At 43.1% G+C, this 27,937-nt stretch overlaps 1 protein-coding gene across 3 annotated transcripts in view; it reads right to left on the bottom strand.

The window, feature by feature from the left end:
* LOC118397062 (NADPH--cytochrome P450 reductase-like) overlaps positions 1-27,937 on the bottom strand; it is a 39,474-nt gene that overhangs the window by 8,836 nt on the left and 2,701 nt on the right. Inside the window, exons 1-3 of one of the 3 annotated variants that reach the window (XM_035791478.2) lie at positions 13,899-17,003; positions 13,381-13,415; positions 7,938-7,986 (exon numbers count right to left, since the gene is read on the bottom strand). In XM_035791478.2, the coding sequence (XP_035647371.1) occupies positions 7,938-7,949 (12 nt within the window). In that variant the 5' untranslated portion in view covers positions 7,950-7,986; positions 13,381-13,415; positions 13,899-17,003. Of the gene's footprint in view, positions 1-7,937; positions 7,987-13,380; positions 17,004-21,027; positions 21,218-27,937 lie in introns of those variants that run through there. The other 2 variants (XM_035791476.2, XM_035791475.2) reach the window with 2 other exon arrangements.

The raw sequence follows: 27,937 nt of genomic DNA, 5'->3' as shown, positions 1-27,937 counted from the left end.
TCAATATATTAACCTGTATTTACCCCCCCAAAATGAAATAGTAATTAGCTGCTAATGTGGCTATCATAAAGAACTACAAATGCCACGATCTGGACGAGACTGCCGAATCGATTCAAAGGTAAGAATCTCTGGATTAACTATGTTAGCTAAATGTACTATTTGTAGTTGTATTTATTAAGGATCCCCATTAGCTGCAAAATAAGGCAGTTTATACAATTTCAAAAACATTACAATACATTCACAGATTTCACAACACTGTGGGCCCACAGGCCCCTACTCCACCACTAACACATACAGTTGAAGTCAGAAGTTTACATACACTTAGGTTGGAGTCATTAAAACTTGTTTTTCAACCACTCCACAAATGTCTTGTTAACAAACTATAGTTTTGGCAAGTCGGTTAGGACATCTATGTGCATGACACAAGTCATTTTTCCAACAATTGTTTACAGACAGATTACTTCACTTATAATTCATTGTATCACAATTCCAGTGGGTCAGAAGTTTGCATACTCTAAGTTGACGGTGCAGTTAAGCAGCTTGGAAAATTCCAGAAAATTATGTCCTGGCTTTAGAAACTTCTGATAGGCTAATTGACATCCTTTGAGTCAATTGGAGGTGTACCTGTGGATGTATTACAAGGCCTAACTTCAAACTCAGTGCCCCTTTGCTTGACATCATGGGAAAATCAAAATAAATCAGGCAAGAGTCTGCCAAGTCTGGTTCATCCTTGGGAGAAATTTCCAAACGTCTGTACAAACAATAGTACACAAGTAAAAACAACATGGGACCACGCAGCCGTCATACCGCTCAGGAAGAAGATGCGTTCTGTCTCCTAGAGATGCACGTACTTTGGTGCGAAAAGTGCAAATCAATCCCAGAACACCAGCAAAGGACATTGTGAAGAAGCTGGAGGAAACAGGTACAAAAGTATCTATATCCACAGTAAAACGAGTCCTATATCGACATAACCTGAAAGGCCACTCAGCAAGGAAGAAGCCACTGCTCCAAAACCGCCATAAAAAAACAGACTATGGTTTGCAACTGCACATGGGGACAAAGATCATACTTTTTGGAGAAATGTCCTCTGCTCTGATGAAACAAAAATATAACTGTTTGGCCATAATGACCATTGTTATGTTTGGGGGAAAAGGGGGAGTCTTGCGAGCCGAAGAACACCATCCCAACCGTGAAGCACGGGGGTGGCAGCATCATGTTGTGGGGTGCTTTGCTGCAGGATGGACTGGTACACTTCACAAAATAGATGGCATCCCGAGACAGGAAAGTTATGTGGATATATTGAAGCAACATCTCAAGACATCAGTCAGGAAGTCAAAGTTTGGTTGCAAATGGGTCTTCCAAATGGACAATTACCCCAAGCATACTTCCAAAGTTGTGGCAAAATGGTTTAAGGACAACAAAGTCAAGGTATTGGAGTGGCTATCACAAAGCCCTGACCTCAATCCCATAGAACATTTGTGGGCAGAACTAAAAAAGCATGTGCGAGCAAGGAGGCCAACTAACCTGACTCAGTTACACCAGCTCTGTCAGGAGGAATGGGCCAACATTCACCCAACTTATTGTGGGAAGGTTGTGGAAGGCTACCCGAAACGTTTGAACCAAGTTAAACAATTTAAAGGCAATGCTACCAAATACTAATTGAGTGTATGTAAACTTCTGATCTACTGGGAATGTGATGAAAGAAATAAAAGCTGAAATAAATAATTCTGACATTTCACATTCTTAAAATAAAGTGGTGATCGTAACTGACCCAAGACGGGGATTTGTACTAGGATTAAATGTCAGGAATTGTGAAAAACTGAGTTTAAATATATTTGGCTACGGTGTATGTAAACTTCAGACTTCAACTGTATCTACAGTACAAAATCCATGTGTACGTGTGTGTATAATGCATATGTTATTGTGTGTGTGTGTGTGTATGTCTGTTTGTGTTGCTTCACAGTCACCGCTCTTCCATAAGGTGTATTTTTATTGTTTTTTTTTTTTACTGCTTGCGTCAGTTACTTGATGTGGATTAGAGTTCCATGTAGTCATGGCTCTATGTAGTTCTGTGCACCTCCCATAGTCTGTTCTGGACTTGGGAACTGTGAAGAGACCTCTTGTGGCATGTCTTATGGGGTATGCATGGGTATCTGAGCTGTGCGCCAGTAGTTCAAACTAGGGTTGCAAATTTTGGGCAATATTCAGAGGTGGAAACTTTCTGTGGAAATTATCAGGAATATATGGGAATTAAAACTTCTTACGGCTAGGGGTTCAGCTAGCGGCAGCCCTCGACAACATTCTGCTTAAAAGGCAGCACGCGAAATTCAAAAATATTTTCCCGAAACATGTTACTTTCATACATTAACAAGTGCAAAACACCAAATGAAAGAAACTTCTTGTTAATCTACCCATCGTGTCCGATTTCAAAAAGGCTTTACAGTGAAAGCACAACATATGATTATGTTAGGTCAGAGCCAAGTCACAAAAACACACACAGCCATTTTTACAGCCAAAGAGAGGAGTCACAAAAAGCAGAAATATAGATAAAATTAAATCACTAACCTTTGATGATCTTCATCAGATGACACTCATAGGACATCATGTTACACAATACATGTATAAGTGCATGATAAAGTGCATATTTATATCAAAAAATCTCAGTTTACATTGGCGCATTATGTTCAGTTATGTTTTGCTTCCAAAACATCCAGTGATTTTGCAGAGAGCCACATCAATTTACAGAAATACTCATAATAAACATTGATAAAAGATACAACTGTTATTCACAGAATTAAAGATGTACTTCTCCTTAACAGGAATATATGGGAATTAACAGAAATATATGCAAATTATTATTAATACCATTTAAATGTAGATGGTTTTTGCATTGGATATATTTACCATATCATATGGAGACAGAAACATAAACTTTTAGTTTATTAATAATTGCAAATGATTAAATCCTTCCAATAGAAAAAAAATGATTTAGTTACGAATTGAACTTTAATTAAATGAGTTGACTCTTCATAAGGGATGATTTCACTGAACAACAAAAGAAAGGGAATATTGAATGATCCCCAATGATCCATCGCATCTCCCAAAAACATTTTCAACATACGTCTGTAAAATGGAGAAATTAAAGCTTGGTTGTCTTCCTCTCAGTCTTCCATGTCTTCTCCCAGGACCTCCTCAATGTCCACCTCTTGAACATCAGACTCAGGTCTCATCTTCACTGTCACTTTCCAACCTTGTTGAGGATGGCTCGTTGTCAGGCTCAAAAAGCCAGAAATTTGCCTGGATGGCCACCAATTTTTCAACCCTTGTATTGGTCAGCCTGTTGCGTGCTTTGGTGTGTGTGTGTTTCCAAACAGTGACCAGTTGCGCTCTGAGGCGGCTGATGTTGGGATTTGGAGGATGATGGAGGCAACAGTGGAAAGAGCCTCAGATCCACAAAGTCCCTTCTACCAGGTGGCTGATGAGATATATTGCCACGACTGCCATTTTGCATCTCCATCACAAAGCCCTTGCTTGGAAGTGTGCTTCGCCAGACTGCCAAGAACCTTGCCCTCATCCAGGCCGAGGTGTCGAGACACGGTAGTGATGACACTATCGGCCTTGTTGATCTCTGCACCAGACAGTAAGTATGATCTTGCCAGCATACTTGGGGTCCAACATGTACACTACGACGTGCATGGGCTTCATGCAGAAGTCTTCATGCTTTTTGATATATTTCAGAACCACAGTTTCCTCTGCTTGGGCCAACAGTGGGCAGGGCATTACGGATTTCTTCTCTTACATCTGCAAGCAGAGTCTGAACATCAGACAGGATGGCATTGTCTCCCTCAATCCAAGCAATGGCTACTGCTATATATTTCAGTAGTTTCAGCCCGCTCCCCCAAAATACATAATCCAGGAGGATCTTCTTGATGGGGATGTCTGTATCAGCAGATGGTGATAAGGCCATTTCTTGGAAAGACTCCTTCCCCCCCCCCAGGAGACTGTCAAACATGATGACAACACCACCCCCATGGGTGTTGCTGGGCAGCTTCAATGTGGTGCTCTTATTCTTCTCATTTTGCTTGGTGAGGTATATCGCTGCAATAACTTGATTACCCTTCACTTATCTAACCATTTCCACGGCTCTCTTGTAGTGTATCCATTATTTTCAGTGCCATGATGTCCTTGAGGAGCAGATTCAATGCATGAGCAGCACTGCCAATGGGTGTGATGTGAGGGTAGTACTCCTCTACTTTAGACCAAGCAGCCTTCATGTTCCCAGAATTGTCTATCACCAGTGCAAATACCTTCTGTGGTCCAAGGTCATTGATGACTGTCTTCAGCTTATCTGCAATGTTGAGACCAGTGTGTCTGCTGTCCCTTGTGTCTGAGCTCTTTTTTGAAGGGTGGAGATGATGTAGTTAATTATTCCTTGCCCACCTACTTTTGACCATCCATCAGAGATGATTGCCATGCAGTCTGTTTTCTCAATGATTTGCTTGTCCTTCACTTGAACTCTGTTGAACTCTGCATCCAGTGAATGAGTAGATAAAGCATGTCTGGTTGGAGGGGTGTATTTCTGGGTGAAGAACATTCAGAAATCTCTTCCAATACACATTGCCTGTGAGCATCAGAGGTGAACAAGTTGCATACACAGCTCGAGCAAGACATTCATCAACATTTCTCTCTCGTTCCTCCATTGAGTCAAAAAAACTTGTGATTCCAGGAGGACCATGAGCTGTTGCTATCGATAAGGTATCTGATTCATCATTTTCACCTTGAATAGAAGTAGAGGGACTTTTGTCAGAGGTTCCTTGTTGTGAGCGCTGTGGGAACTTTATGCACTTGGCCAGATGATTCTGCATCTTTGTTGCATTCTTCACATATGATTTGACACAGTATTTGCAAATGTACACAGCTTTTCCTTCTACATTAGCTGCAGTGAAATGTCTCCACACATCAATCAGATAGTGCCCGTGGCATTTTCCTGTAAAGATTAGAAAATAATGAGAAAAATATATATACAGTGCCTTGCGAAAGTATTCGGCCCCCTTGAACTTTGCAACCTTTTGCCACATTTCAGGCTTCAAACATAAAGATATAAAACGGTATTTTTTGTGAAGAATCAACAACAAGTAGGACACAATCATGAAGCGGATCGACATTTATTGGATATTTCAAACTTTTTTAACAAATCAAAAACTGAAAAATTGGGCGTGCAAAACCGGCTGACCCTACAGGACATTCTGTCCCCACCCAGGGAGGGGAGAGACCTTGGGATTATAGTAGGTTGTTTAACAGGTGGCAGACAATGTGAGAAGGCTTGTGAACTACACTGCTCAAAAAAATTAAGTGAACACTTAAACAACACAATGTAACTCCAAGTCAATCACACTTCTGTGAAATCAAACTGTCCACTTAAGAAGCAACACTGATTGACAATAAATGTCACATGCTGTTGTGCAAATGGAATAGACAACAGGTGGAAATTATAGGCAATTAGCAAGACACCCCCAATAAAGGAGTGGTTCTGCAGACCACTTCTCAGTTCCTATGCTTCCTGGCTGATGTTTTGGTCACTTTTGAATGCTGGCGGTGCTTTTACTCTAGTGGTAGCATGAGACGGAGTCAACAACCCACACAAGTGGCTCAGGTAGTGCAGCTCATCCAGTATGGCACATCAATGCGAGCTGTGGCAAGAAGGTTTGCTGTGTCTGTCAGCGTAGTGTCCAGAGCATGGAGGCGCTACCAGGAGACAGGCCAGTACATCAGGAGACGTGGAGGAGGCCTTAGGAGGGCAACAACCCAGCAGCAGGACCGCTACCTCCGCCTTTGTGCAAGGAGGAGCAGGAGGAGCACTGCCAGAGCCCTGCAGAATGACCTCCAGCAGGCCACAAATGTGCATATGTCTGCTCAAACGGTCAGAAACAGACTCCATGGGGGTGGTATGAGGGCCTGACGTCCACAGGTGGGGGTTGAGCTTACAGCCCAACACCGTGCAGGATGTTTGGCATTTGCCAGAGAACACCAAGATTGGCAAATTCGCCACTGGCGCCCTGTGCTCTTCACAGATGAAAGCAGGTTCACACTGAGCACACGTGACAGACGTGACAGAGTCTGGAGACGCCGTGGAGAACGTTCTGCTGCCTGCAACATCCTCCAGCATGACATCCTCCAGTATGGCGGTGGGTCAGTCATGGTGTGGGGTGGCATTTCTTTGGGTGGGGCGCACAGCCCTCCATGTGCTCGCCAGAGGTAGCCTGACTGCCATTAGGTACCGAGATGAGATCTTCAGACCCCTTGTGAGACCATATGCTGGTGCGGTTGGCCCTGGGTTCCTCCTAATGCAAGACAATGCTAGACCTCATGTGGCTGGAGTGTGTCAGCAGTTCTTGCAAGAGGACGGCATTGATGCTATGGACTGGCCTGCCCGTTCCCCAGACCTGAATCCAATTGAGCACATCTGGGACATCATGTCTCGCTCCATCCACCAATTTTTCAGTTTTTGATTTGTTAAAAAAGTTTGAAATATCCAATAAATGTCGTTCCACTTCATGATTGTGTCCCACTTGTTGTTGATTCTTCACAAAAAAATACAGTTTTATATCTTTATGTTTGAAGCCTGAAATGTGGCAAAAGGTCGCAAAGTTCAAGGGGGCCGAATACTTTCGCACGGCACTGTACTTGGATATGTAGTGTCAGCGTTTGTTGCTGGTATGTCATGCCTAAGTTTGCTAATCTTGCCAATGAATTTTTTTAAAAGTAGTTATCAGTTGGTTTTGTGATGAATTATCCATCTGGTTTAATGAATGAATGAGCGGAGTTTGCCTTTTTCCCCAAAATGTAATTCAAGGTGCACCAAAGCTTTTTACTAATCATTCTTTATGTAATTTCTTAGTTTCAGTGTAGTTTCTTTTTTATTCAGTTTAGTCACATGATTTCTCAATTTGCAATACGTTTGCCAATCGGTTGTGCAGCCAGACTTAATTTATATCTCTCTCATATTTTTCAATTCCTCATCAACAGGATCAAACAGTTTTTATCATATGGGTGCATGCTGACTGGAAAAATCACCTTGTCCGAGAGAGATGTAGATGGTTATCAAATATATCGTGGATCTGGATACTGCGCCAGCATTAGCAAAGATGTGATGAATACATGCTGATGATTTCCTTCCTGTGCATGAAGCACAACCTTTATTTTAAGTGTTTGTAAAATCCCCTATTGGTATTATGGCTATTTTCACACCTCCAGTGTTGGGCTCTATGGTCTCATGGCTTAGAAATCCTTCTTTAACCTGTCTCCTCCCCTTCTTCTACAATGATTGAAGTGGATTTAATAAGTGACATCAATAAGGGATCATAGCTTTCTATGTCATGGAAAGAACAGGTCTTCTTTATGATTTGTATACTCAGTGTATGTCACCATTCATGGGTCCCATGATATATCATTAGACAGTGAGCAACAGAGACAAGACGAAATGATGGCGTAAAATGCCATCATTATTTTATTTATTTCATCTTCTGATATCTGGGGACTTTGCAGCCAAATCACACTTGCTTACTCAAGCCTATATCAATTTCTCAAGATCAGCTAGTAACGTTACTGCGCAGACCTAGGTTCAAATGCAATTTGAAATCTTTCAAATACATTTAGCATTTGCTCTTTTCTGCCTGGATTGCCAGATGGCCACGGTTTTCACCTTTTCGACAATTCTATTGACTATTGTACCAGAAAAGCTCAATCCAGCCCAGAACATATTTCAAATGATTTCAAATAGCATTTGAACCCAGGTCTGGACTGAGGAGTCCGGAGGATCCACTGCAATCCGTCAAGCTGTCCTCCAGCTAAGAACCATTATGTAAAGCCAGTCTAGTAGCTTGACTGACCATTGACCTTCCCACCCCCAATATACCGGAAAATAGAAAAACACTAACTGTTTTCTTCATCTTCTCAATAAAACTAGTCTCTCGAGTAGAAGGTGCTCTGAAAGAAAAAGAAGACAAATGTTATGTACTTTCAAAGTCTATTGAGAAAATCATACACTGAAAAATCATTCTTTCACCACTATATGCTGGGACATTAAACACTGCAAATCAATGATGCTTTTCACAAACAAGAAAAGCACATGCCTGGTACAGGGACGATCACTTTTCACACTAATAGTTTCACATGATGAACATTAATAGGAATGTTACAAGCATGTCATTGGAGGACCTTCACACTTTCCTTTAGCCTGGTTGCCAGATCGGTTTGTGTTTCAGCCAACATTGCTTGGCATGACAGTGAACACCACAACAGAGGAGTTGGCTAAAATAATGCCAGGCTATCTTGTTTAAGAACCTATTCTTACTACGAGAGACTGCCAAGAGAGTGAGGAAATACCCTCGGCTAGACCTTTTACTGCAATGTAAACTTGTTAACTTGTCACATCTTCGACCACTGCTTCCGGAGGCAGCGCATGTCACTGGCCCGATTGTCTGATCTTCATGTCTTAAAGTAATGATGGACTGTCGTTCCTCTTTGCTTATTTCAGCTGTTCTTGACATAATATGGATGGTCCACAAATTAACTTTTAACAAGGAACACCTGTTAATTGAAATGCATTCCAGGTGACTAACTCATGAAGCTGGTTGAGAGAATGTCAAGTGTGCAAAGCTCTCATCAAGACAAAGGGTGGCTACTTCGAAGAATCTAAAATATATTTTGATTTAACAATTTTGTTTACAACATGATTCCATGTGTTATTTCATAGTTTATGTCAACACTATTATTCTAGAATGTAGAAAATAGTAAAAATATAGAAAAACCCTGGAATGAGTAGGTGCGTCCAAACTTCTGACTGGTACTGTATTTCAAAAAGTGAGGCTATCACATTTTGTACCTTATTCCACAGTCTAAAGAGAGACTGTACTTCCTGATTTGGCCTCGTTTTAGATTTGGTCATTAAGAAATGCAAACGGCCATGACTGAATTCAAACCTGAGTTGGTTTCGTGTGTGTGTGTGTTCGCAGGTGGGACACCTCCGCTGGTGTGCGACTGTGACAAAATTGGCTTGACTTTGGATAGCCTCTCTCTTTGGATAGCCTAGTCGGGGCTAGTTAGGAACCATCAAATTACACAATGTAAATTAGACAATATGTTCATGTTGCACACCATTTAGTTGTCATTAAACACTTTCAATATTTGTATATACATGTTTACTATATTAGTTACAATGTTTTAAAGTCATTGAAATTTGGAGCCATTGGAATTTTAACATTGTCCCATATGGATATCCAAAGTCAACCCACATTTACCACAGTCATTCTGATCGGGGTGTGCAGCTGCACTTGTCGTGGAGAATTGTCTCAGAAATACAATACTCTTACAAGAACTTGTGAATTCAATACACACTTTAATACAAAGTAGCAAAACTGAGCACTTCCATGGAAGGACCCTAATCACAAACATAACAGGGCCGAGCCCCTCCATGGAAAGAGAACACTTTCTTATTACAGAGTCCTGCCTTTATAGGATTTCAGTCTTTGGATAACGTATAGAGTCCCCTCCCTCTATATGAAAATAGCTTCCCTTGACCTTTCTCCATTATTTTCATCTCAGAGCTTGCTCGTTCACGCCCACATCTGCTTTTGGTTAGGTTATAACGATGGTAGAACCCTTTTCACTTTCTAAAAATAATGCATGCATTGCATGCTTATGTTTTACGGGTTAGTCATCAGTTATCTTGCTTTCATCCTTCTTCCTGTATCCTTCTGACCATAGTACGTCCAGCTGTCATAAATGTACGTATGGTCTTGGTTATTGTACTCTTTCAAAAATAGAGTATAGCCTGGGTGTCATATGGCCTGGCAACTAGACCTATTTAATGCTCATCTCTCCTTAATGGTTCGCTCCAACACACTCTGAATTGATGATTACTTCTGTGCTGCCAAATGTGGGCAGGATGGAAACAAACCCAACCGTCATTTGTTGTGATGCTGTCACGACCATAAGTCTCACAAAATTCAGTTTTGGACGAGACCAATTTTATCCTATTTACAATTTGTAGTCAAATTTGACAGTAGAATAAATGTTTGACTCATATCAAATCAAAAATTGTATTGGTTACATACAGATGTTATTGCGGTTGTAGCAAAATTCTGGGTGTTCCTAGCTCCAACAGTGCAATATTACCGAAAAATTCACAACAATAGACACAAATCTAAAAGTAAAAGAATGGAATTAATATATAAATATTAGATTGAGCAATGTCGGAGTGGCATTTACTAAATTACAGTAGAATAGAATACAGTATATACATATGAGATGAGGAAAGCAGTATTTAAACATTATTAAAGTGACTAGTGTTCCATTATTAAAGTGGCCAGTGATTCCAAGTCTATGTATATAGGGCAGCAGCCTCTACGGTCAGGGTTGAGTAACCGACGGAAGCCGGCTAGTGATGGCTATTTAACAGTCTGATGGCCGGCCTTGAGATAGCTGTTTTTCATTCTCTCAGTCCCAGCTTGGATGCACCTGTACTGACCTCGCCTTCTGGACGATAGCGGAGTGAACAGGCCGTGGCTAGGGCGGTTTATGTCCTTGATCTTTTTGGCCTTCCTGTGACAACGGGTGCTGTAGCTGTACTCAATGACACATAGCTAAGTAGAACCCCCCCGCCCAGCCTAACATATGTTCATGTTTTAAGACGGTCATAGCAAGGATCATTTAGCCATTTGATTTGGAGTTTTAGGCACTTAAGGTATATAAAATAAATTACAATTATTTGATGAAACATTGAATTTGGCCTTATTGCTTAGTCCATAGAAATGTATCGAACAACAGCTTTATAAATGGATAAAGACAGCCCCCTCCCCCACACAAATGTAAATTAAGTTGGTCTGAAGTGCCTGTCCTATATCTGATAAGAGGAAGAAAAATAAAGAATTATGCATTTAACACCTTATTTAAGGCACTGAACTATCTTCATATATTCACTTCCATAATTTTTCTTACTGCTAACCGGCTACCTTCAGACTAGTTTTGTGAGGCTTGTGGGCGTCCTAGAGCAAACTGACAGAAGTTGGCAGATCAGATGTTCCAACTTCATACAAGTATCGTGATGCTTGTGGGGGTCGTAGAGCAAAACGGAAAACATCATCATACTTGTGAGTCTCACATCTTTGCATAGAGGGCTCAAAATATACTGACCAAAAATAAACGCAACATGCAACAACTAGCGATTTTACTGCGTCACAGTTCATATAAGGAAATCAGTCAATTCAAGGACCTCCACATGACTGAGCAGGGGTGCAGCCATGGGTGAGCCTGGAAACACATAAGCTCACCCATTGGGGAGCCAGTCCCAGCCAATCAGAATTAGTTTTCCCCCACATAAAGACTGTATTACAGTCAGTTTCATCAGCTGTCCAGGTGGCTGGTGTCAGACAATCCTGCAGGTGAAGAAGCTGGATGTGGAGGTTGGCGTGGTTACACATGGTCTGCGATTGAGTCCGGTTGGACATACTGCCAAATTCTCTAAAAAGAAGTTGGAGGCGGCTTATTGTAGAGAAATGAACATTAAATTATCTGGCAACAGCTCTGGTGGACATTCCTGCAGTTAGCATGCCAATTGTACGCTCTCTCAAAACTTGAGACATCTGTGGCATTCTGACAAAGGATAAAATGCTCACCAACAGGGATATAAACAAATTTGTGCACAACATTTGAGAAATGTTTTTTCTGGGATCAGTTCTTTCAGCTTATGAGAGCTTTACAACCCCACCACAGACTGACATAATCCCACACCAGTCCCTGGGTAATGATTGTACCCTCCTAGGGATGGTGTGGCGACCGTATTACCGCCAAGCCTGCGGTCATGAGTCACGAAGGCAGTCAAATTCCACATGTCCGTTTAGTCACGGTTATTAGGCTTCTCCAAGCGCCGTTGCTGCTGCTGGTCATTAGTAGCCTATCGAACTTGCTAACTGCCTGATACTCAGCACGCCATTGTCCCTGGAGTCACTCTGACATCAATGGAAAATCAAATCAAACACTTCATGAAAGACCATGAGCTCATGTTGCGTAACATTTCTATAGCCTATGCAGTAGTGGTAGAAAACATGGCCGCTAATAAAAAAAGAGGATCTAATGAGCTTCTATAGGCTAGGCCTACTATATTTATTTCTCAACTTTCCTAATATTAAGCACATTGCTTATATTTACAACAGGAGTATAGCCTACCTGGCTGGCATGAAAATAATCCACAGGGAAAAGTGTCCTATATTCACTATACAACCCACAGTTGCATCTCCGATGTGTCTGTCTTCACTTGTAGCCTGTGAGAAAGACCCGATCACGTGACAGAGACAATGTGAATTAAAGACGCTTCGGATTGAGCAGCACACTCAGAGAGAAGGGCACGACGCAGCACTTTGGGCTGCAAAGGGCATAGATTTTTTTTAGGGTGCATTACGGCCACAAAGGGCATGCCGCCATGAAGGCAGTGCTGTCAAATTGTGAATGAGGCTATTGGTGTGTAGAGACTGCGCAAAAAAACAAAAGCAGAGCACATGCCTTTCAAGTGACTTTAAAAAAATCATTATTAGAGCCTCAGCATGCAGCCTTACAATGCATTAAAAACAAAAACATGTTGTCAACGTTTGTAGAACAACTAAAGTTACTAGAATAACTCTAAACTAAGCAAATAGGAGTACCTATTTCTTTGTTAACCGCTCCACACAGAATAGCATGTCCGCACTCCCTCAAATCATTGAGAAAATATTTATATTTTATTCAGCTTTGTTCAATTGTATTCTTCATACTATAAAATAATATAAAATAATACCACAGTATTATAAGCATATCATGTCTGCTAAATTAACTAGTGTAGCCAACAGCCATTTGGCATAGCTAGATCAGGACCCAACATAAGGACAACTCAGAGTATGCTATTCTTTTCTTCTGAAATAAAACACAATATTCTTCATATCATGCTTCTTTAGACTTGTCTAAAATAAACAATGGATTAATTGTGAAGGTGTAGGCTATATTACATGGATTTATTATACTTTTTAAAATGTCTTCTAAGCTGTGTGGGGAAGCCAGGAGATTCTAAATGTGTTTATGTTAACGGTCAAGTACAGTGAAACCGGCAGTTATTTGCTTGACAAATCACCGGCTGACAATTTTGTGACCGCCACAGCCCTATACCCTCCTGCATGTTACAGATTTCCAACTCTTTGTTGATGGAGAAGCCTCTCCCGACAGCTGCCTGCCCATGGGACAGAAGAAGCTTCTTACAGAAACCCCAAAGTTCAGGGTATGATTGGCTGAGGAAACCATGCAGGAACACATCCAGCCTCGTCTCTGTGGGCCGGAAAGAGAGGAAGTGCTTACTTTTGTCCTCAAGGGATAGGAAGTTCCCACATCACCTGTAATAAAACAGTTGAAAAGAAATAAGTGAAAACTATTATTTAGATGAATCATATTACATCAGACATAAGTTATAGTTGTGTATACATTTGGTAATAAATCCAGAACAAAACCTCTTCCAGAACTATTCTATTAAACTGTTACTACCAGCAAAGACATCTCCTGACAACTGCTTGTCGAGCAGAAACTTATGCACAAGACTGCTCATCCTTACCTGACACCAGTCTGGGTCACAGTATATTTCCAAACACACCATCCGTCTTATGGTGGAGTATTTCAGGGGGCTCTTGTCCTGTACTTTCTTTTGGATGTTTGACATAGCCTTCATGCAGTCCCTCCTAAACTCTAGGACAGTGAGTTCTCCTTACACTGTTTTTTCTCCAAGGACAGTGGGCCGTAATTTGCGCTGAATGACTTAATACAATAGAAAACTATCCTCACCATAATTTGATAGAAAGTAATACTTTAAATTCTCACATTACCTTGAGGACTGACTCGGCACCCAAGCCTATGTCAACTTCCTTCGGGTGGGCCCAATTATTTTGGTCAGCGACACCCAGTCTGATCATCTGTCCTGGAGGAGCTCCCTCTTGACAGAACGCCTAAGCAGACTATGCCAACAGGAAAACTCAAAATGTAATGCAAATACCATTTCAACCACATTCATCATTAAATACATGTATATTTCCAAAACTCTCTTATCTTTATCATCACCTCTATCATAAGCTTCATATCATCAACAGTAAAATCAGTGACAAGAGATTTAATCAAAACAGCAATATCAAAAATTGTGCACTGCTATAATATAAATCATTACCATTATCAACTCTTTGTAGTAGAGTGGCATCACTGGCTCGTCAATCTGGTACTTGGTCAAAAAGGGGCTGAAAGTCCTGGAGACAACCATGAAGAACCGCAGTTTGACCCAAGATGAGCTGATCTTGCTGAGCTGTTTCTGTGTCAAAACGACTGTTCCAGGGGTTGAGAGCAATGCGAGTGGTGTAGTCAGCCTGTAACGTTAGTCGTCTACCGTAGTTTCATGTCGACTTCCGTTACCACTTCACCACAGCCAATCTCTGCTAGCTAACAGATTAATGCACATGCCGTGTTGAAAGAAAATATGCCAACAGTCATGAGTGACTCACTGTGTCTTCGTTGCCAAGTGCTAAAATAGAAGTAATTTCTATTTGTAACGCAGATTGCGCTGCAAGTCCCGTCACCTCTCCCATCTCCTCATTGGTTTATAGAAGCAGGTACCCACGTGCCATCTCCTCATTGGTTATACCCATGTGGGTGACTGAAAGACGAACGAGGTAATGCACCTAATTTATGAAAGTTGCCAATTGCAATATAAAGTCCAGAGAAGAAAAAGCCTGGAAGGAAGAGAGATGACTAGAAACGATTTGGTTTACCATTTTGTGTGTAGATTAATTGGCGCAGTAGAGGGCCTTGTGCATTTCAGGTAAAATAACAACTGAATGTTTATAATCCCAGGACAAATTAGCTAGCAACAGAAAGCTAGCTAAATAGGACAAATTATCTAGCAAATGCAAGCAAACTAGCTAAAAATTGCCATAAATGTTTAATGCTTTTCGACCAGTTCCCAAATTAATATATTTGGTTCAGAGTTTGTTTTGATATTTTAATCTGCGTGTCGTGATCACGTTTGGTGTGGGGGGACAAAATACATTTATGCACGTTGGCGCGCGCGCAGCCGGTTTGGGTTCCGTGTTAGTGTGGTTCCGCCCTGCGTGTGACTCAAGCTAAAATGAGTTCCTTCCATTGAAGTAAATCACAAATCACAATCCTATCACCCATTCTTTACATCACCTCTGTTCAACGCAAATGGAACGTAATAAAAAGTAGTCAATATCCCAGTCTACTTTATTTTTTAAGACCTTTTAAAAATGTATTTAAGACTTAAAATAATTTATCTAAATGAAAAGCCTTAAGACTTTAAGGACCCACAGACACCCTGGTCTGGGCAGGTGTGATGTCGTTAATGTTTGTATGATGTTGTCGTTTGTATGTTTTGTATAGTTTATAAAAATCTTCCCAAAAATGTAATATAGTTCAGGAATGCTAATCATTCACAACTAGGAGCAGTGTGAGTCGCCGATAGAAATGGGAAATATGCTTTTGTCCTCAAGCCGGGGCATTCCATTCAAACTTAACCATAGAGAATTAAACAGCTATCAACTGATCTAACCACAAAATCCTTGAATGGAGAAGAATCTGTTTACGTCACTTGGTGCCAGGGGGCGGTCAGAGGTTCTCAGAAGACATGGAAAAACAACGATGAATGAAATTCATTGACTAAGTCCAGATTCTTTGTACCAACATTCACATTGACCTATCTGCTGAGCTGTGAGCAAAGCTCAGGCCAAACCTCAGTCACTGATAAGATAAGTGCGTGGAAGGCGGGGAAAGCATGACAGCACAGGAGAAGCTACTCACGGAGAGGTGGAGGGGCCAGGAGAAGAAAACAAAGGTCACTACTGGGCCCGGCTGGAACATTTAGTAAATTCCCCAGGCGCGTGAGGCTGTGCGTGCACTCTGAAGGAGGCAGTTTTGGCTTACTTCACCTCTACTTGTATCAATAAAATGTGATTGCACTGACTTATTACCTAATTAGAGGTAATAAGTGCACTGCCAATCACTTCCATTATTTTTTTGCATTCACACTATGGACTACTCAACTTTAGACCACTGAGGTGTATGAACACAGAGAAATTATTAATGTCCTCTTTCGTGAACAACAGTAACAATACAGTGAACAAGGCGAGGGTTTAACTTTGCCAAACAGCAGCTTAATCAATGCAAAAATAGGACTACCATTACAGCAATGTGTATTTAAGTCCAAATTATAGTATGTAAGTTACATTATAGCCCCTCCCTCAGCAAATACACACCAGCACTGTAAACTGTAGGGCTTTGACAATACCAGTATTGTGATTTTCTGGGGTGGGCATGACAAAAATGAAAACACGAAGCAGAACAAACAAGTTGGTCCTTTAAAAACCTGCTGTCTGTAAAATTGTGTGCTATAGCTTGGAAAATAAATGTGACTCTGGATGACAAAATAATGTTCGTTTTCAACATGTAAATGTTGAAATGTAAGCCGCTTCATGATTTGTTTCCTTGCCACGATACGAATGAGGTGTGCCTTTGTAAACTGATCTCTAAACCATGATGCATTGTGTGCCTCCAACCCTAAACATACAAGTATTAGGTAACAAAAGAAACAACAAGCAGACAAGGATTTAGTTTGGCCCAGAAAGACAATAGTAATATTGCAGTAGCACTGCGATCCTATGAAATTACTAGAGGGGCTATGCCATAAACCCTCAAAGTTACATATTGGCAGCCAAAATGGTCAGGGAGAAATCCAAAACCAGTCTAATTGGAATTAATGGCAGTAGAGGCATAGGTGATGCATTTCCTGCTTTTTAATAACTCAGGAAAATTAAGGCATGTGATGTATCAAACTGTATTATGGCATTATAGTCAACCTAACATATTGTCCTACAATTTACACAGGTTTTATACACATTTTCTGTACAAATAGCATCTAAAACAGTTTCCCAAACTCTGTCCTCGGGACACCAAGGGGTGGACGTTTTGGTTTTTGCCCTAGCACTACACAGCTGATTCAAATAATCAACTAACCATCAAGCTTTGATTTGAATCAGCTGTGTAGTGCTAGGGCAAAAACCCAAAACGTGAACCCCTTTGGACCCTGAGGACTGAGTTCGGGAAACGCGGCTCTAAAATACACAATATTATTCGGAAAGTATTCAGACCCCTTCTCTTTTACAAAACGTTGTTACGTTACACGCTTATCCTAAAATGCATTAAATATATTTTTTTCCCTTAATCTACACACAAGTACCCCATAATAACGAAGCTTAAACAGGTTTAGACCTTATTTAGGTCAGTATTCAGACACTTTGATAGGAGACTTGAAATTGAGCTCCGGTGCATCCTGTTCCCATTGATCATCCATGAGATGTTTCTACAACTTCATGAGTCCACCTTTGGTAAATTCTATTGATTGGACATGATTTGGTAAGGCATACACCTGTCTATATAAGGTCCCAGTGTTGAAAGCGCACGTCAGATCAAATAACAAGCCATGAGGTCCGTAGAGCTCTGAGAAAGGATTATGTCTAGGCACAGATCTGGGGAAGGGCACCAAAACATTTATGCAGCATTGAAGGTCGCCAACATCACAGTGGCCTCCATCAGTTTTAAATGGAAGAAGTTAGGAACCACCCAGATTCTTCCTAGAGCTGGCCGCCTGGCCAAACTGAGCAATTGGGGGAGAAGGGCCTTGGTCAGGGAGGTGACCAAGAATCCCATGGTCACTGACAGAGCTCCAGAGTTCCTCTGTGGAAATGGGAGAACCTTCCAGAAGGTCAACCATCTCTGCAGGACTCCACCAAAATCAGGCTTTTATGGTAGAGTGGCCAGATGGAAGCCACTCCTCAGTAAAAGACACGTGAAAGCCTGCTTGGCGTGTGCAAAAATGCACCTGAAGGACTCTCCGAAACAAGAGAAACAAGCGTCACGTCTGAAGGAAACCTGGCACCATACCTATGGTGAAGCACGGTGGTGGCAGGGACTGGGAGACTAGTCAGGATTGAGGGAAAGATGAATGGAGCAAAATACAGTGTGATCTTTGCTTGCTCCAGAGCGCTCAGAACCTCAGACTGGGGCAAAGGTTCACCTTCCAACAGGGCAACGACCCTAAGCGTACAGCCAAAGCAACGCAAGAGTGGCTTCGGGACAAGTTTCTGAATGTCCTTGAGTGGCCCAGGCAGAGCCCAGACTTGAACCTGCTCGAACCTCTCTGGAGATGGGAGGCCCTGCACTGCTATTGTCACCTGAGTGGCCCAGTGGTCTAAGGCACTGCATCGCAGTGTATGCTGGGAAGCATACAATTGGCCCAGCGACATCCGGGTTAGGGGAGTGTTCGGCCAGCAGGGATGGCCTTGTCCCATCAGGCTCGAGTGACTCATGGTGGACCAGGCGCAACGCACGCCGACACGTTTGCCAGGTGCACAGTGTTTCCTCCGACACTTTGGCTTCCAGGTTAAGCGAGCATTGTGTCAAGAAGCAGTGCGGCTTGGTTGGGTCGTGTTTTGGAGAACGCATAGCTCTCAACATTCGCATCTCCCGAGTACATACGGGAGTTGCAGCGATGAGACAAGACTGTACCTACCAATTGGATACAACGAAATTGGGTAGAAAAACAGTTAAAAAATACAAATAAAATAGACGTGCAGCGACGCTCCCCCTCCAACATGACAGAGCTTGAGAGGATCTGTAGAGAAGAATGGGAGAAACCCCCCAAATACAGATGTGCCAAGATTGTAGTGTCATACCCAAGAAGACCTGAGACTAATTGGTGCTTCAATAAAGTACTGAGTAAATAGTCTGAATAATTATGAAAATGTGATACCAGCTTTTTATTTTTAATAAATGTGAAGGCATTTTTTTTTTAAATCAATTTTAGAATAAGGTTGTAACGTAACAAAATGTGTAAAAAGTCAAGAGGTCTGAATACTTTCCGATAGCATTGTAAACAGAACATAAATGTCTGATTTTGTTTTCTTGGAAAGTTGTGAATGCTACAGAATTACATGATGCAATATCAGTACTTGTTACATTTACAACTTGTTTACAACGTGTATAGGGGATGTTGTTCCCACTGACGATTAAAACCTATCCAAACCAAAAACTGTGGATAGATGGCAGCATTCACGCAAAACTCAAAGCATTAACCACCGCATTTAACCACGGCAAGGTGACTGGGAATATGGTTGAGTTTAAACAGTCCAGTCATACCACAAAACAGTCCAGCCACCAAACAGGCAAAACGTCAGATCCAGAGACAAAGTGGAGTCGCAAATCAATGGCTTAGACACGAGACATATGTGGCAGGGACTCCAGACAATCGCGGATTATAAAGAAAGCCAGCCACATCGCTGACACCAACGTCTTGCTCCAGGACAAGCTAAACACCTACGCCCGCTTTGAGAGAAACAGTGCAGGCCACCATAGCTCCTGTGGACTGTGAGCTCTCGTTCTCCGTGGCCGACGGGAATAAGACATTTGTGTCTTAACCCTCACAGGGCTGCTGGACCAGACAGCATCTCTAGCTGCGTCCTCAGAGCCTGCACAAACATATTCAAATCTCTCCCTATCCCAGTCTGTTGTTCCCACTTGCATCAAGATGTACACCATTGTTCCTGTACCCAAGAAAGCTAAGGTAACTGAACTAAATGACTATCCCCCCATAGCATTCACTTCTGTCATCATGAAGTGCTTTGAGAGGCTAGTGAAGGATCGTATCAGCTCCACCTTACTAGACACCCTAGACCCAGTGCAATTTACATAACACCCCAATAGATCCACGGATGACGCAATCGCCATCGCACTGCCCTATCCCACCTGGGTAAGACGAATACCGATGTAAGAATGCTGTTCATTGACTACAGGTCAGCCTTCAACTCCATAGTACCCTCCAAGATCATCATGAAGCTCGGGGCCTGGGTCTCTGAACCCCGCCCTGTGCAACTGGGTCCTGGACTTCCTGACGGGCCACCTCTAGGTTGTGAAGGTAGGCAACAACACCTACACTCTGCTGATAATTTATTTTAGTTACCTTCACAACAACATCCCCTTCCCAGGAAAGGGCTGAAAATAGCACATATATTAATATACGTATCCTTAGAAGTAAGGTTAATGAAATCAAAAACTTGCTAACAACCGATTCATAAACTCAGCAAAAAAAGAAAAGTCCCCTTTTCAGGACCCTGTCTTTCAAAGATAATTTGTAAAAATCCAAATAACTTTGCAGATCTTCATTGAAAAGGGTTTAAACACTGTTTCCCATCCTTGTTCAATGAACCATAAACAATTCATGAACATGCACCCGTGGAACGTTCATTAAGACACTAACAGCTTACAGACGGTAGGCAATTAAGGTCACAGTTATGAAAACTGTCCGCAATAGGCTGAGAGAGGCTGGACTGAGGGCTTGCAGGCCTGTTCTATTGGAGTGGCCATCACAAAGCCCTGACATCAATCCTATACAACATTTGTGGGCAGAACTGAAAAAGCATGTGCGAGCAAGGAGGCACAAACCTGACTCAGTTACACCAGCTCTGTCAGGAGGAATTGTGGGAACTTTGTGGAAGGCACCCGAAACATTTGACCCAAGTTAAACAATTTAAAGGCAATGCTACCAAATACTAATTGTAAAAAACTGAGTTTAAATGTATTTGGCTAAGGTGTATGTAAACTTCCGACTTCAACTGTAAATACTACACATTCATTGTTTTACACTATCTTTTCACAGCACTGGTAAACCATGATTGACCAACTCCCTGACCAACATGGCTGACCTTTGGACCATCATAAGAAGGTTCATGCCCATTCTTGTATTCTAATTCTAAGAGTAATACAGTAATACTACTGTAATTGTGCTCTTAACACTATGTTTAGGCCCTTGTGACTTATTTCAACACCAATACTAGGTGGGTTTGGTGAGAGATGTACAGCAAGCACGTGGTGTGCATGTAGCACATAACGAGCGGTACTCACGGTTGGTCGAGCTGCTTGAACTCGGGGATGGGCTCGGCCTTCTTGCGGGACATGAACCAGTAGATTATGAGGCCGGCGATGAGGGTGAAGAGGAAGAGGTCCAGGTTACTGAAGAGAGGCTCTTCCTCCTCCATGGCCTCCGGCTGGGTGCTGCTCTCTGCTTCCACATCCGGCATCGTCACACACAGGGCTGCCAGGACAACCAGACAGGGCAGAGGTTAGAGGCCAGGAACAGGGCTGTCCCCAACTAAAAAAGATCTTTGTCGACCGAAAGTCTGTTCTTTCGACCAATCGATTGGTCAAAGTTTTAAACATGTATTATCCATATATAGTACCCTCCAAGATCATCATTAAGCTCGGGACCTGGGTCTCTGAACCCCGCCCTGTGCAACTGGGTCCTGCACTTCCTGACGGGCCACCTCTAGGTTGTGAAGGAAGACAACACCTACACTCTGCTGATAATATATTTCAGTTACCTTCACAACAACCCTGTGTGTTTTAATAAAAATCAACTATATGCATTTAGCTTAACTGATGATTTAAGCGGACTGTTTGATGAAATAAGACCCAAAAAAAACACACAAAAAAAAGAGTTATTCAGATATCAACATAACCAAAAGGGGAAGAAGAAAAAAAACCTGACCATACTGGCTTTTGCAGATTCTGACATTACTCTCCTGAAGTTGCCGGTAATAGGCTACACGAGGAGTCGGTAACCTTTCTCATGTGGAATGCCAATTTATCTTACCATTTCTACTGATCTGCATGCCTGTTATGATTAAGCCAGGGAGTGCTTGGGGATAAAAAAGAGGAAGCGGCCTGCACAAAGGGGCAGAGAACGGAGAGGGAAGCGTGTGTTATGAAGAGTGTGAGAAGAGAGAAATATCTGTGTGATTACCCGTTGTGACCTAGACTGTCTGATTACCCCCACTGTGTACCAAACCGGTTTGGCTGAGGACCCGAGTTTTAGGATTACCCATGGAGAATGGAACAGACAATGAGAATGGATTGTGAAATGGTTGATGAATTCCCCCCTTTTCGAAAATCCATAATAAAACATTTGCATTCTAAACGAAGCAAAAAAAAGAAATGTCCCTTTCTCAGGACCCTGTCTTCCAAAGAGAGTTCGTAAAAATCCAAATAACTTCACAAATCTTCATTTCAAAGAATTTAAACAGTTTCCCATGCTTGTTCAATAAACCATAAATAATTAATAAACATGCACATGTGGAACGGTCGTTAAGACAAACAGTTTACAGATGGTAGGCAATTAAGGTCACAGTTATGAAAACTTAAGACACTACTGACTCTGAAAAACAGCAAAAGAAAGAACGTGCCTTAGGCATGCTGCAAAGAGGCATGAGGACTACAGATGTGGCCAGGGCAATAAATTGCAATGTCCATACTGTGAGAAGCCTAAGACAGCACTACAGGGAGACAGGATGGGCAGCTGATCTTCCACAGTGGCGGACCACGTGTAACAACACCTGCACAGCATCGGTACATCCGAACCTCACACCTGCGGGACAGGTACAGGATGGCAACAACAACTGCCCGAGTTACACCAGGAACGCACAATCCCTCCATCAGTGCTCAGACTGTCTGCAATAGGCGGAGAGGGGCTGGACTGAGGGCTTGTTGGCCTGTTGTAAGGCAGGTTCTCACCAGACATCACCGGCAACAACGTCACCTATGGGCACAAACCCACCGTCGCTGGACCAGACAGGACTCGCAAAAAGTGCTCTTCACTGACGAGTCACGGGTTTGTCTCACCAGGGGTGATGGTCGGATTCGCGTTTATCGTCAAGGGAATGAGTGTTACACCGAGACCTGTACTGTGGAGCGGGAGCGATTTGGAGGGTCAGTCATGGTCTGGGGCGGTGTCTCACAGCATCATCGGACAGAGCTTGTTGTCATTGCAGGCAATTTCAACAGAATGCGTTACAGGGAAGATATCCTCCTCCCTCGTGTGGTATCCTTCCTGCATGCTCATCCTGACATGACAATGCCACCAGACATACTGCTCGTTCTGTGCGTGATTTCCTGCAAGACAGGAATGTCAGTGTTCTGCCATGGCCAGCGAAGAGCCCGGATCTCAATCCCAATGAGCACGTCTGGAACCAGAGGGTGAGGGCTAGGATCAGAGGGTGAGGGCTAGGGCCATTCCCCTCAGAAATGTCAAGGAACTTGCAGGTGTCTTGGTGGAAGAGTGGGGTAACATCTCACAGCAAAAACTGGCAAATCTGGTGCAGTCCATGAGGAGGAGATGCACTGCAGTACTGTGGCCACACCAGATACTGTTACTTTTGATTTTGACCCCCCTCCCCTCCTCCAGGGACACATTATTCCATTTCGGTTAGTCTGTGGAACTTGTTCGGTTTATGTCTCAATTGTTGAATCTTATGTTCATACAAATATTTACACATGTTAAGTTTGCTGAAAATAAACAGTTGACGTTTCTTTTTTTTCTGAGTTTCTTAAGGTATAGGGGGCAGCATTTTCACTTTTGGATAAATAGTATGCCCAAATTCAACTTCCTGCTACTCATGCCAAGAATATAAGATATGCATATTATTAGTAGATTTGGATAGAAAACACTCTGAAGTTTCAAAAACTGTATGAATCATGTCTGTGAGTATAACAGAACTTATGTAGCAGGCAAGACCCCGGGGACTAACTGTTCAGATTTTTTTTGTGTTTTTTTAGGTTTCTGTCTGTTCATTGGATTCTCATTACATTCTCATTGGGAAACGTTATTTCTTAGGAACTTGTTTTCAGTTCCTACCGCTTCCACTGGATGTCACCAGTCTTTGGAATTTGGTTGAGGTTATTCCTTTGTGCAATGAAGAAGTATGGCCATCTAGGAACTGCGTAACACTGTTGAGTGTTGCGCAAGACTTGAAAAGTAGCTTGGTTTGTTGTTTTATTTTTTACAATTTTTATTTCACCTTTATTTAACCAGGTAGGCTAGTTGAGAACAAGTTCTCATTTGCAACTGTGACCTGGCCAAGATAAAGCATAGCAGTGTGAACAGACAACACAGAGTTACACATGGAGTAAACAATTAACAAGTCAATAACACAGTAGAAAAAAAGGGGAGTCTATATACATTGTGTGCAAAAGGCATGAGGAGGTAGGCGAATAATTACAATTTTGCAGATTAACACTGGAGTGATAAATGATCAGATGGTCATGTACAGGTAGAGATATTGGTGTGCAAAAGAGCAGAAAAGTAAATAAATAAAAACAGTATGGGGATGAGGTAGGTGAAAATGGGTGGGCTATTTAACAATAGACTATGTACAGCTGCAGCGATCGGTTAGCTGCTCAGATAGCTGATGTTTGAAGTTGGTGAGGGAGATAAAAGTCTCCAACTTCAGCAATTTTGCAATTCGTTCCAGTCACAGGCAGCAGAGTACTGGAACGAAAGGCGGCCAAATGAGGTGTTGGCTTTAGGGATGATCAGTGAGATACACCTGCTGGAGCGCGTGCTACGGATGGGTGTTGCCATCGTGACCAGTGAACTGAGATAAGGCGGAGCTTTACCTAGCATGGACTTGTAGATGACCTGGAGCCAGTGGGTCTGGCGACGAATATGTAGCGAGGGCCAGCCGACTAGAGCATACATGTCGCAGTGGTGGGTGGTATAAGGTGCTTTAGTGACAAAACGGATGGCACTGTGATAAACTGCATCCAGTTTGCTGAGTAGAGTGTTGGAAGCAATTTTGTAGATGACATCGCCAAAGTCGAGGATCGGTAGGATAGTCAGTTTTACTAGGGTAAGTTTGGCGGCGTGAAGGAGGCTTTGTTGCGGAATAGAATGCAGACTCTTGATTTGATTTTCAATTGGAGATGTTTGATATGAGTCTGGAAGGAGAGTTTACAGTCTAGCCAGACACCTAGGTACTTATAGGTGTTCAAGGTCGGAACCATCCAGGTTGGTGATGCTGGTCAGGCGTGCGGGTGCAGGCAGCGAACGGTTGAAAAGCATGCATTTGGTTTTACTAGCGTTTAAGAGCAGCTGGAGTGGAATGAGTGTTGTTGGCATTGTATGGCATTGAAGCTCGTTTGGAGGTTAGATAGCACAGTGTCCAGGACGGGCCGGAAGTATATAGAATGATGTCGTCTGCGTAGAGGTGGATCAGGGAATCGCCCGCAGCAAGAGCAACATCATTGATATATACAGAGAAAAGAGTCGGCCTGAGAATTGAACCCTGTGGCACCCCCATAGAGACTTCCAGAGGACCGGATATGGTGATTGACAGAGTCGAAAGCCTTGGCAAGGTCGATGAAGACGGCTGCACAGTACTGTCTTTTATCGATGGCGGTTATGATATCGTTTAGTACCTTGAGCGTGGCTAAGTTGCACCCGTGACCGGCTCGGAAACCAGATTGCACAGCGGAGAAGGTACGGTGGGATTCGAGATGGTCAGTGACCTGTTTGTTGACTTGGCTTTCGAAGACCTTAGATAGGCAGGGCAGGATGGATATAGGTCTGTAACAGTTTGGGTCCAGGGTGTCTCCCCCTTTGAAGAGGGGGATGACTGCGGCAGCTTTCAATCCTTGGGGATCTCAGACGATATGAAAGAGAGGTTGAACAGGCTGGTAATAGGGGTTGCGACAATGGCGGCGGATAGTTTCAGAAATAGAGGGTCCAGATTGTCAAGCCCAGCTGATTTGTATGGGTCCAGGTTTTGCAGCTCTTCCAGAACATCTGCTATCTGGATTTGGGTAAAGGAGAACCTGGAGAGGCTTGGGCGAGTAGCTGCGGGGGGCGGAGCTGTTGGCCGAGGTTGGAGTAGCCAGGCGGAAGGCATGGCCAGCCGTTGAGAAATGCTTGTTGAAGTTTTCGATAATCATGGATTTATCGGTGGTGACCGTGTTACCTAGCCTCAGTGCAGTGGGCAGCTGGGAGGAGGTGCTCTTGTTCTCCATGGACTTCACAGTGTCCCAGAACTTTTTGGAGTTGGAGCTACAGGATGCAAACTTCTGCCTGAAGAAGCTTTCCTGACTGACTGCGTGTATTGGTTCCTGACTTCCCTGAACAGTTGCATATCGCGGAGACTATTCGATGCTATCCGCCACAGGATGTTTTTGTGCTGGTCGAGGGCAGTCAGGTCTGGAGTGAACCAAGGGCTGTATCTGTTCTTAGTTCTGCATTTTTTGAACGGAGCATGCTTATCTAGAATGGTGAGGAAGTTACTTTTAAAGAATGACCAGGCATCCTCAACTGACGGGATGAGGTCAATGTCCTTCCAGGATACCCGGGCCAGGTCGATTAGAAAGGCCTGCTCACAGAAGTGTTTTAGGGAGCGTTTGACAGTGATGAGGGGTGGTCGTTTGACTGCGGCTCCGTAGCGGATACAGGCAATGAGGCAGTGATCGCTGAGATCCTGGTTGAAGACAGCGGAGGTGTATTTGGAGGGCTAGTTGGTCAGGATGACATCTATGAGGGTGCCCTTGTTTACAGAGTTAGGGTTGTACCTGGTGGGTTCCTTGATGATTTGTGTGAGATTGAGGGCATTTAGATTGTAGGACTGCCAGGGTGTTAAGCATATCCCAGTTTAGGTCACCTAACAGAACAAACTCTGAAGCTAGATGGGGAGCGATCAATTCACAAATGGTGTCCAGTGCACAGCTGGGAGCTGAGGGGGGGGTCGGTAGCAGGCGGCAACAGTGAGAGACTTATTTCTGGAGAGAGTCATTTTCAAAATGAGTAGTTCGAACTGTTTGGGTATGGACTTGGGAAGTATGACATTACTTTGCAGGCTAACTCCTCCCCCTTTGGCAGTTCTATCTTGACGGAAGATGTTATAGTTGGGTATGGAAATCTCAGAATTTTTGGTGGCCTTCCTGAGCCAGGATTCAGACACGGCAAGGACATCAGGGTTAGCAGAGTGTGCTAAAGCAGTGAGTAAAACAAACTTAGGGAGGAGGCTTCTGATGTTGACATGCATGAAACCAAGGCTTTTTCGATCACAGACGTCAACAAATGAGGGTGCCTGGGGACATGCAGGGCCTGGGTTTACCTCCACATCACCCGCGGAACAGAGAAGGAGTAGTATGAGGGTGCGGCTAAAGGCTATCAAAACTGGTCGCCTAGAGCGTTGGTGACAGAGAATAAGAGGAGCAGGTTTCTGGGCATGGTAGAATATATTCTGGGCATAATGTGCAGACAGGGGTATGGTGGGGTGCGGGTACAGCGGAGGTAAGCCCATGCACTGGGTGATGATGAGAGAGGTTGTATCTCTGGACTTGCTGGTTGTAATGGGTGAGGTCACCGCATGTGTGGGAGGTGGGACAAAGTTGGTATCAGGGGTATTTAGAGTGGAACTAGGGGCTCCATTGTAAACTAAAACAATGATAACTAACCTGAACAACAGTATACAAGGCATATTGACATTTGAGAGAGACATACAGCGAGGCATACAGTAATCACAGGTGTTGAATTGGGAGAGCTAGCTAAAACAGTAGGTGAGACAACAACAGCAGGTTCTTGAGTGTGTTCTAAAAATTAAAAATGATAGCGATTCCGTATCACATTGGGTGAGGCAGCTTACCGGAAGGTATAAACAAATTAAAAATCGAAAGAGATAGAAAGTAAATATGGGTCCAGTGAGTGTTTGGGACGCAGCAATTCAGACGGTTAGCAGGCCTGTGCTAACAAGCTAACAGTTAGTAGGCCGAGGCTAAACAAGGTAGCAGTTAGCAGGCCGAATTAGCAAGCAAGGAGATAGCAAGGGCTAGAGAGTTAGCCTTTGGGGGACGTCGCGATGGGGTGAGTCTGTTTTTTCCTCTTCATGCGGTGACATCGATAGACCAGTCGTGGGTCCGGATATTGTAGCCCAGGAGTATGCTACGGTGGTAGCACAAGGGCTCTGGCCGGGCTATCTTCAAGCTAAGTGGGTGG

This window comes from Oncorhynchus keta, chromosome 18, assembly GCF_023373465.1.
Source record: "Oncorhynchus keta strain PuntledgeMale-10-30-2019 chromosome 18, Oket_V2, whole genome shotgun sequence".
NCBI classification, from domain to species: domain Eukaryota; kingdom Metazoa; phylum Chordata; class Actinopteri; order Salmoniformes; family Salmonidae; genus Oncorhynchus; species Oncorhynchus keta.
Note: the sequence above shows the minus strand (reverse complement) of the source record. Positions and strands in the feature narration are given on the sequence as shown.